At 35.4% G+C, this 11778-nt stretch overlaps 1 protein-coding gene across 1 annotated transcript; it reads left to right on the top strand.

Moving 5' to 3' along the window:
* Positions 1-66: 66 nt before the first annotated feature.
* Positions 67-4493, top strand: fgl1 (fibrinogen-like 1). Its single transcript, XM_067457729.1, has 7 exons — positions 67-804; positions 927-1101; positions 1223-1382; positions 1462-1559; positions 3512-3600; positions 3835-4022; positions 4195-4493. Exons 1-7 carry the CDS (start codon positions 736-738, stop codon positions 4352-4354), a joined length of 939 nt encoding a protein of 312 aa, XP_067313830.1. The 5' UTR covers positions 67-735; the 3' UTR covers positions 4355-4493.
* The last annotated feature ends 7285 nt before the right edge of the window (positions 4494-11778 follow it).

Raw genomic sequence — 11778 nt, 5'->3', positions numbered from 1 at the left:
TCAATCTGAATTGTCTTTTGTTTACAGTACCTCTGCAAATGATGGTTTCTCTATAACTGGATTCATAAATGTGAAATGATATGTCATTAAGCGTTGTTCCTTTTATTCTTCATACTGTTCAGTTTATGACTTATTAGTTACCTGTGATAATATGCATGATTAACGTTTGCAGCATAATGAAGGTGCATGGGTGGGGAAAAGCAGATTAGCATTTATGTTTTGTACTGTGTACCATCAGCACAAAAGGTTTATTTTTGGGTGAAACACTGCTCTCTCTAGGATCAGTTTTGCTTCACACATGTTTTTCCCATTTCGTCTTTATGGGTGTATCAAATCAGGTATCCGCACCTGTGGATCAAGCATTCTTTAATCATGATTGTTAAGAAGTTACACGATATTCTGATTTTTCATTTAAAATAACTTTTTTAATGGAATGTCATTAATTTGTTCACATTTTACTTGAACAAATTAAAGGTCAAACAGCTCATAATTTTCACTTTAACGAAACAGGTTTATTACTGAATGTTTTTGGGAGCTGTTTGTAGTTATCTGCACATCTGTTTTGATCCACAGTGACTCAGCTCAAAGTGGTGCACTTCCAACCACAGGAAATTTTGTCAGGCACCAGAACAGACCTCAGGAGCATTTATACAAGCTGTTGAATCTATCTTTGTTCTTTAGTGCATAAACTGAACTGAAAACAAGATCACTTGGTGTATGACCTTCTGTCTTTAAATGAGTACATCTACGATGTCAGTTTTTTTCATCATTTGGATGCTTTGTACTCTGGATTTGTCAGACTCTGTAAGTGTTACAATTTATTTTGCTACTTTAGTGTGTTGAAATGACCTTTAGTTACAGGTAAATTCAAGATTGTTTATTTTATGAGGAATGTACAGCCGTCATTCTGTGTATCTTGCATTTAGGTACTTGACGAATGTCAAGATGAGACGGAACGTCTTCGAGTGGAGTTGAAAAATTTGGAAGTTCGCCATTCAAAGCAACAGCAACTTATTCAACGATTAATGAACCTCAACCAGATGAATGAACATACCCTAAAAGGGGGCTCAATTTATGACATGGGAGACAAACAGTACAAGGGTCAAGGCTCTATATTATTTTATTAAGATATGGTATTCACTGTCCCTGTGTAAATATGTTGTATTTGTCTGATTATAATGGCACAAATCAATACTAACAAAAATCAATCTGCCATATACAGACTGTGCACAGATCTTCAAAAATTTCAGCAGGCAGAGTGGATTTTACATGATTAAACCACTGCTTAGTCCAACCCAGATCAAAGTATACTGCGATATGACAGATGGGGGTGGATGGACAGTCTTCCAGAGACGCTCTGATGGCAATCAGTCATTTGACCGGTATGGTAAAGTTCATTGTTGTAAAAGAGATGTGTGCTGTTTAATGAATTAAACATGATTTTTTTTTTTTTTTTTTTAGAGATTGGAATGATTACAAAACAGGATTTGGTGACATGAAGTCATCTAATGGAGAGTTCTGGTTAGGGAATGATAATCTACATTATTTGACATCTCAAGGTGAGTAAATCTAAAATGCATGTAAATTGAAACGCATCAGTAAATTGTAATGCATCATGATTTGCCATAATTTATCTGAATTATATTATATCATGGAGATGTTGAATGCTTGATTCTGATTTGCTGATGAACGTAAGGTGTGAAATTCTTTTTCTAGTAATTGCACAGCTAAAGTAGTTCCAGGCAGGTCTTGAGTGCATTGCAGTTCCATCTCACTTCCCCAAATGATTTCAGTATTTCAGAGGTCCAGCCTACTACTGTCACATGCAGACTTGACTTGATAGTCCACAAAAGATGCTTGACACAGAAGAACAATGAAAACAAATGTATTAAATACCAGGAACCAATGTTAACAAACGAAAAATTACAGATGAAGACTCTGGGATTAAATAGTCCAGGAGGGTAGTGGAGCAGAGGCCGAGCAGGAGGAGGGATGGAGGGCTTGCGGAATTGAGAATAGTGAAAAAAGTTGGAAGTTCGGGACACCAGGGCCAGGGCAGAGTTGGCAGTGACCAGAAAGGAGCTGGTGAAGCTGAAGCTGCAGGAGCAGAAGACCACCACAGAGTAGACAGGACTGAAGCACACCCTGGCAGAGCAGAAGACCACCACGGAAAAGCAGGTGGAGCTCAAAACCATGGAACCTTGATGGCACTGTTGGTGCTGGACACCACAGCAAAACTAAAACAGAGCACATAGAGACACAGACAATGCAGATGACAATAGTGACCCTGAGTAACTCTGAGACCACCGGTCTTGGCAGCGCAGAGACGACCGGGCTCAGTATTCCAACCAATTACACTGACCTCAGCTGTGGATCCATCACACTAGCCATTAGTCTCCTCCTTTGTCCTAGGATTGATCCAGTGATCAAGGAGATCCATGGCATACCAATCTCCACAGCCGTGGGAGCCCAGTATGTATAGCCCCCACCCCCCAAAAAATTCTTGTATAATAATAAATAAACTTGAAGTGCTTGAGGTGTGTTGGTAATGAATGACATGCGGAGATTTTGGTGTGGCGGCCATGTCGTGACTTTGGCATTGTGGCCATGATGTGACAACACTCTGGCATTGTGGCCATGGTGTGACAAGACTCTGGCGTGGCGGCTATGGTGTGATGAGACTCTTGCGTGGCACCCATGCTGTGAAAAGAGCTCTGTCTAGGTGGCCATGACATGCTGAGACTCTGGCGGGACACCCATGACATTATGAGACTCTAATGTGACGGCCATGACATGACAAGGTTCTGCCGTGATGGATACTGCAGGATTGCAGGATTCCTCATCCAATATTCCCACAGTAAATGAAGAGCCACTCAGCACTAGGGCAAAGTCAGTGTATTCAGCCAGTGGAAAAAAATTCTTTGCATCCCCAAAGAATGGATTTATTTAAACCCGCACGGAATATGTCCTTGAGAGTGATGTCCATGGTGTTACAGTTTTACATTCTCCTCTATGGTGAGGTTGCCCTGACAAAACTGATGGTCCATATATTTTCTTTTGTATGGTCTTGTGTTGTCACACACTGGCTTGACTTGACAATCCACAAAAGTACGCTCAACGTAGAAAAATGATGGAAACACATTTAATAAACAATAGAAACCGAACAGAGCTGCATACCAGCATGAAACATTAACACAAGACAAAGAACAGACGAAGACTGACGGTTTAAATACACAAGATGACAAGCGGTTAAATGAAGGACAGGTGTCTGTGATTAGATGACAGTAACAAACAAAAGTAACTATGGTAACAAAATCACAGGGCCGGAAATAAAGCAAATAAGTATAACAAATAATAAGATTTTAAAAAATGATCTAAAAATTCAACAGCCCGTCGTCACTATTATATTATATTATATTATATTATATTATATTATATTATATTATATTATATTATATTATATTAATTATTTATGTTGTTAATTTTTTTCACCAAATCTTCTGTTGATCAGACAATTACACCCTGAGAATCAATCTGCAAGACTTTGAGGGCAACCACCGATTTGCAGTGTACAGAAAGTTCAAAGTGGATAATGAACAGGTTTTTATTCTTTTTTTATCTCTTCATGTTGTGATTAATTATGAGTGGATGCCCATGATGAACCAATATGGCTTGTAAAGTTTCATCAATGTTCTTTTTTCATTAAGAACAAAATGAAGGGGTTACACAGCATCACCATTTATATAGCCTACTTCGTTGATCTGGATGGTATAATATCTGTGTGCTGTTTAATTGGTTAACCTTTAAACTCATTAATCTCATTTTTCATCTCAGAACCATTACCAGCTCCAGTTTGGTGTATACACAGGAAACGCAGGGGACGCTCTCTCTGGCAGTTATCATCCTGAGGTTCAGTGGTGGGCCAGCCACCAAGGAATGAAGTTTAGCACACGAGACAGGGATAATGACCGCTACGACCGCAGCTGTGCTCAGGAGGACAAGGGTGGCTGGTGGTTTAACAGGTTTGTACCCTAGTAAAACTGACAGAGCTTTTCACATTACAAATACAATTTCAACACTGGTCGTTTTAGTGGAGAGTAACTTCAGGTTTAGTTCATCGCATTAACTATGAACATTTGACATCCAAAAGGTGTCCAATCATTTTTCTATGTTGTTTCACTTGTATTCCTCTAGATGTCACTCTGCCAATCTGAACGGATTCTACCACAGAGGACCCTACAGCGCAGTCACTGATGACGGAATAGTGTGGTACCCATGGCATGGCTGGTGGTACTCCCTCAAATCTGTGCAAATGAAGATCAGACCAGACAATTTTGAGCCTAATGATGTTTAATCCATGTATCTAATATCTGAAGAATGAAGGCGATTAATTACTGGGTAATGGTAAATAACATTGTAGTCCAGCTTAGTAGTCCAATTCTTATTTACATATGTAGTTCAAAAGGCTCTTCTGTATGTAGCGCAATAAATGATTCAACACATTCTTGCTGCATTTTTGTGTATTCTATCACAGTATCTTCAATTAAATTTAAATTAAAGAAATAAATAAACATTTAAAAATAAAGAGGAAATGTTCCATTTAAAATAGTATTTAAAAAATATGAATATAATATATAATTTAATTGGAACAACTAAAAGTTTAACTACAAATTTTGAGATGTTTTCTTTATAAATTATAGCAATATCTGTTAAGGTAAATCTAACTAATAATTAGCACAGTAATGAATATATAATTCAGTTTTACAGAAATCGCAAACACGATCAATACACTGTGAAAAATTATTGTGATTTTAACAGTAAAAGACAGTAAAAAAGCTATGGAATATGACAGTTAATTGGTTAACAGAAAGTTTCCATACTAGTGAATAACTGTAAATTGACATTTCCAGAATTCCCTGCGTGACACTTCACAATTGATGTATTTAAAATTTCATGTGTGCTACCATGATGGTGTTTAGTGTTTGTGTGAATGAAACCTTCTATTTCAATGTCTTTCTCAGCTTGTGGTAAGCTTTGCATCATCATGTGACCAGTGGCGTAGCACCAAATTTTGGGCCCTGGGTACAAACCACCTTGCTGGGCCCCCGTACCATGTATGTGTATGAATAGAAAACGGACTTCCCTGCCTCGGACCCTGGTTACTCAGTACCCTTTATCCCCCCAGTCCCACGCCCCTGCATGTGACACATCACCACTGAGCCTATATTACAGTAGTACAAAAGGGATATTTGTAAATTGTTTTACTGTTAATTTAAGTTAAACCTACAATGTTGCTAATGTATTTTTTTACGGTAAATTTCTGGCAAGGCAACCACAGCACCCAGTTGTCTTTTTTACCGTAAATTTAACACGCACACACACACACACACACACATACACGTCTATATTACCAAGAGGGGACTATCACTCTACACTATCCAAGAGGGGACCTGTGTTTCTAGTCATTTTGAAGAAACAAAAATTACATACAAAATTTTCTTTTAAGGTCCTTATTCACAATATAACTTCAAATAAGCATTTTTTTATTTTTTTAAAAACATGCCAAGAGGGGACCTGAACGATGTCTACCTATCCAACAGGGGACCTCCATAGACTCTAATGGAGCTGTGTGTGTGTGTGTGAATGTGAAGTGAGCTGGCAGTCAAGTCTGTCTTCATTATATATATATGCCATCTCCACCATTACATGTCTTTACAAAATAAATAACATTGTTTTTTAAATTATATTAAGTGCAGTTAAGCTTCGTACAGACTATATAATGTGTCGAGTAATAATATGTCTTTTTATAATAACTGTGTTCTTTTGAATGTACTGAGAAGTATTTATTTGTAACCTAAAATATACTTTAATGCCATTTATTTTGAAGCTTATTTTTAAATATATTTATTACACAGTCGCAATAAAGTTACAAGATGTAACATCAAGTAACACACTACACTTAGTTAGTCCACAAGTCTTCTTGTGCTTTAGTATGTTAGTCAACACATTAAAATAAGTTAACTTGTTTACACAGGCATCTGGTATCACAATAGGCACACACACACACAATATACCTTAGACATAACACCTAATACATTACAGGAAAGTCATTTCTTTAAGAAATTAATTCTCTGTTGTGTCATCATAATTACGGTATATGATCAGTCCACATCTCTCATTTAAGATTATTGTCAGGTACACCAATTTATTTACATTTGTGCCTGATTGTATTAGCTGCCTATTCAAATATAGTTTCTAGACCCTAAAAGGTCCCACTTTATATTAAGTGGCCCTAATACCTGTGCACTTACATGGTAACTACATGTGTAAATAGTATGTAACTACAGTGTAAGTACATACTGGTACATAGTATCTACAGGTGTAATATTTGTGTACTTACACATACGTAACAACTCACGGAATGGTATGCGTAAGTACAAATGTGTAACAGTACACTTTTTTTACTTCAGTAAGTACACATGTAACAGGAACTATGTAACTACATGTTGTAGTTACCATGTAAGTACACTGTTAATACAGTGTTTCACAGACGTTTGGGTTTTGCATATTACACAGTAATTATGAATGTTTTACACTTTATATTAAGTGGACAGATCCTCAGGAGTTACCATGTAAGTACACTGTTAATACAGTGTTTCACAGACGTTTGGGTTTTGCATATTACACAGTAATTATGAACGTTTTACACTTTATATTAAGTGGACAGATCCTCAGGAGTTACCATGTAAGTACACTGTTAATACAGTGTTTCACAGACGTTTGGGTTTTGCATATTACACAGTAATTATGAATGTTTTACACTTTATATTAAGTGGACAGATCCTCAGGAGTTACCATGTAAGTACACTGTAAATACAGTGTTTCACAGAGGTTTGGGTTTTGCATATTACACAGTAATTATGAACGTTTTACACTTTATATTAAGTGGACAGATCCTCAGGAGTTACCATGTAAGTACACTGTTAATACAGTGTTTCACAGAGGTTTGGGTTTTGCATATTACACAGTAATTATGGACGTTTTACACTTTATATTAAGTGGACAGTTCCTCAGGAGTTACCATGTAAGTACACTGTAAATACAGTGTTTCACAGAGGTTTGGGTTTTGCATATTACACAGTTATTATGAACGTTTTACACTTTATATTAAGTGGACAGTTCCTCAGGAGTTACCATGTAAGTACACTGTAAATACAGTGTTTTAAATAATAAGAATGACCTTTGTAGACTTTATATTGTTTATCGTTGCTGAGGAGTTACCATGTAAGTACACTGTAATTCAACATTAGTCCTGCCAGTCATGAATACATGTTATAAATATAGGAATCATCCTGGTTTACATATAGGTTCAGTGTATTCCAAACTGGTAACTGCAGTATTGAATTTCATTTGGAATTGGAACAACTTGATTAAATACATATTGTTGTTACAACATGTAGTTACATAGTTCCTGTTACATGTGTACTTACTGAAGTAAAAAAAGTGTTGTTACCAGGGTACTGTTACACATTTGTACTTACGCATACCATTCCGTGAGTTGTTACGTATGTGTAAGTACACAAATATTACACCTGTAGATACTATGTACCAGTATGTACTTACACTGTAGTTACATACTATGTACACATGTAGTTACCATGTAAGTGCACAGGTATTAGGGCCACTTAATATAAAGTGGGACCCCTGAGGGTCAAGGGTTAAATCAAGCAGAAATAGCTCTCTAATGTATTAAATGCAGGTAATTATTGAATACTGAATATGTTACACACACACTGACTCAAGTCCCCTGTTACGACGCCTGTGTGTTTGCTGTGACATTTCTTATCATCACAAACACACTGTAAAGATTTAGAGTTTTTACAGCAATACCTGAGTTTAAAGGGTTAAATCAAGCAGAAATATCTCTCTAATGTATTAATTGCAGGGCATTATTGAATAGTGATTACGTTACACACACACTGACTCAGGTCCCCTGTTAGATAGTAAATCACGACGCCTGTGTGTTTGCTGTGACATTTCTTATCATCACAAACACACTGTAAAGATTTAGAGTTTTTACAGCAATACCTGAGTTTAAAGGGTTAAATCAAGCAGAAATATCTCTCTAATGTATTAAATGCAGGTCATTATTGAATACTGAATATGTTACACACACACTGACTCAAGTCCCCTGTTAGATAGTAAATCACGACGCCTGTGTGTTTGCTGTGACATTTCTTATCACCAAAAACACACTTTAAAGATTTAGATTTTTTACAGCAATAACTGAGATTAAAGGGTTAAATCAAGCAGAAATAGCTCTCTAATGTATTAATTGCAGGTCATTATTGAATAGTGATTACGTTACACACACACTGACTCAGGTCCCCTGTTAGATAGTAAATCACGACGCCTGTGTGTTTGCTGTGACAGTTCTTATCACCACAAACACACTGTAAAGATTTAGAGTTTTTACAGCAATACCTGAGTTTAAAGGGTTAAATCAAGCAGAAATATCTCTCTAATGTATTAATTGCAGGTCATTATTGAATAGTGATTACGTTACACACACACTGACTCAGATCCCCTGTTAGATAGTAAATCACAACGCCTGTGTGTTTGCTGTGACATTTCTTATCATCACAAACACACTGTAAAGATTTAGAGTTTTTACAGCAATACCTGAGTTTAAAGGGTTAAATCAAGCAGAAATAGCTCTCTAATGTATTAAATGCAGGTCATTATTGAATACTGAATATGTTACACACACACTGACTCAAGTCCCCTGTTAGATAGTAAATCACGACGCCTGTGTGTTTGCTGTGACATTTCTTATCATCACAAACACACTGTAAAGATTTAGAGTTTTTACAGCAATACTTGAGTTTAAAGGGTTAAATCAAGCAGAGATAGCTCTCTAATGTATTAAATGCAGGTCATTATTGAATACTGAATATGTTACACACACACTGACTCAAGTCCCCTGTTAGATAGTAAATCACGACGCCTGTGTGTTTGCTGTGACATTTCTTATCATCACAAACACACTGTAAAGATTTAGAGTTTTTACAGCAATACCTGAGTTTAAAGGGTTAAATCAAGCAGAAATAGCTCTCTAATGTATTAAATGCAGGGCATTATTGAATAGTGATTACGTTACACACACACTGACTCAGGTCCCCTGTTAGATAGTAAATCACGACACATGTGTGTTTGCTGTGACATTTCTTATCATCATAAACACACTGTAAAGATTTAGAGTTTTTACAGCAATACCTGAGTTTAAAGGGTTAAGTCAAGCAGAAATATCTCTCTAATGTATTAAATGCAGGTCATTATTGAATAGTGAATATGTTACACACACACTGACTCAGGTCCCCTGTTAGATAGTAAATAACGACGCCTGTGTGTTTTCTGTGACATTTCTTATCATCACAAACACACTGTAACGATTTAGAGTTTTTACAGCAATACTTGAGTTCAAAGGGTTAAATCAAGCAGAGATAGCTCTCTAATGTATTAATTGCAGGTCATTATTTGAATAGTGAATATGTTACACACACACTGACTCAGGTCCCCTGTTAGATAGTAAATCACGACGCCTGTGTGTTTGCTGTGACATTTCTTATCATCACAAACACACTGTAAAGATTTAGAGTTTTTACAGCAATACCTGAGTTTAAAGGGTTAAATCAAGCAGAAATAGCTCTCTAATGTATTAAATGCAGGGCATTATTGAATAGTGATTACGTTACACACACACTGACTCAGGTCCCCTGTTAGATAGTAAATCACGACGCCTGTGTGTTTGCTGTGACATTTCTTATCATCACAAACACACTGTAAAGATTTAGAGTTTTTACAGCAATACCTGAGTTTCAAAGGTTTAAATCAAGCAGAAATATCTCTCTAATGTATTAATTGCAGGTCATTATTGAATAGTGATTACGTTACACACACACTGACTCAGGTCCCCTGTTAGATAGTAAATCACGACGCCTGTGTGTTTGCTGTGACATTTCTTATCATCACAAACACACTGTAAAGATTTAGAGTTTTTACAGCAATACCTGAGTTTAAAGGGTTAAATCAAGCAGAAATAGCTCTCTAATGTATTAATTGCAGGTCATTATTGAATAGTGAATATGTTACACACACACTGACTCAGGTCCCCTGTTAGATAGTAAATCATGACGCTTGTGTGTTTGCTGTGACATTTCTTATCATCACAAACACACTGTAAAGATTTAGAGTTTTTACAGCAATACCTGAGTTTAAAGGGTTAAGTCAAGCAGAAATATCTCTCTAATGTATTAAATGCAGGTCATTATTGAATAGTGATTACATTACACACACACTGACTCAAGTCTCCTGTTAGATAGTAAATCACGACGCCTGTGTGTTTGCTGTGACATTTCTTATAATCACAAACACACTGTAAAGATTTAGAGTTTTTACAGCAATACCTGAGTTTAAAGGGTTAAATCAAGCAGACCCTTGTGAAAAAAAGTGCACTTTAGTGTTCTTTTATAAAGTGTACTTATTACACAGATAATATACTTATACTAAATACACTTAATTGTGCAATTAAATGCAATGTTTTCGGTGTACTTAACACACATTATATGTAATTGATTTCAAATTTATCACATATTAAGTTGAAATAAAATACAATAAGTTGCAATTAAGAGTGATTTTTTGGAACAACTTAAGTGGTACTTAAATACAACTTTATTTGTACTTTCATAATCACTTCTAGTGTATTAAAATTGTAATTAAAGTGCACTGCTCAATGTACTGACAAGCAATTAATGTGAACTAAAACATAATTTAATGTCAGCTAAAAATACACTTAAGTGTGAATTAAATGCAATGTTTTCGGTGTACTTAACACACATTATATGTAATTGATTTCAAATTTATCACATATTTAGTTTAAATAAAATACAATAAGTTGCAATTAAGAGTGATTTTTTGGAACAACTTAAGTGGTACTTAAATACAACTTTATATGTACTTTCATAATCGCTTCTAGTGTATTAAAATTGTAATTAAAGTGCACTGCTCAATGTACTGACAAGCAATTAATGTGAACTAAAACATACTTTAATGTCAGCTAAATATACACTTAAGTGTGAATTAAATGCAATGTTTTCGGTGTACTTAACACACATTATATGTAATTGATTTCAAATTTATCACATATTAAGTTGAAATAAAATACAATAAGTTGCAATTAAGAGTGATTTTTTGGAACAACTTAAGTGGTACTTAAATACAACTTTATTTGTACTTTCATAATCACTTCTAGTGTATTAAAATTGTAATTAAAGTGCACTGCTCAATGTACTGACATCCATTCTACTGTCTTAAAAACAAGCAATTAATATGAACTAAAATATACCTTAACGTAATTTACATGTACACTCTAATATAATGAAATACATTCATAATGACATTTTTCCTCTACATTTATTGACAAAACAATCTGTAAAACAAATATACAAAAAAAAACTTTTTTTTTGATGCCCAAGAAAAACCCAAAAAACTATTTACACAAACACAAATTCATTTAGAAAGAGTCTGGAGGACAATGAGGATTATATGCAATTATATGTAATTATATGCATTATTATATATCTCCCTCATTCAAAGGTACCTAAATCTACCCGTCACAGAAAAGTACCTCACACAACAGATGAATAAATACAAACAAATGGAAAGAAAAGAATCGTTTCATGTACAACACTAAGGGTAACGTTTAATTAGTTAACTACT

Source organism: Pseudorasbora parva, chromosome 11 (assembly GCF_024679245.1).
Source record: "Pseudorasbora parva isolate DD20220531a chromosome 11, ASM2467924v1, whole genome shotgun sequence".
NCBI classification, from domain to species: domain Eukaryota; kingdom Metazoa; phylum Chordata; class Actinopteri; order Cypriniformes; family Gobionidae; genus Pseudorasbora; species Pseudorasbora parva.
The sequence above is the reverse complement of the archived record's forward strand: the minus strand, read 5'-3'. Positions and strand labels throughout refer to the sequence as shown.

Coding starts and splice junctions, on each gene's coding strand:
- fgl1 (XM_067457729.1), top strand. CDS start 736: ATGAGTACATCTACGATGTCAGTTTTTTTCATCATTTGGATGCTTTGT. Junction 805..926: donor CTCTGGATTTGTCAGACTCT/GTAAGTGTTACA, acceptor TCTTGCATTTAG/GTACTTGACGAATGTCAAGA. Junction 4,023..4,194: donor GGTGGCTGGTGGTTTAACAG/GTTTGTACCCTA, acceptor GTATTCCTCTAG/ATGTCACTCTGCCAATCTGA.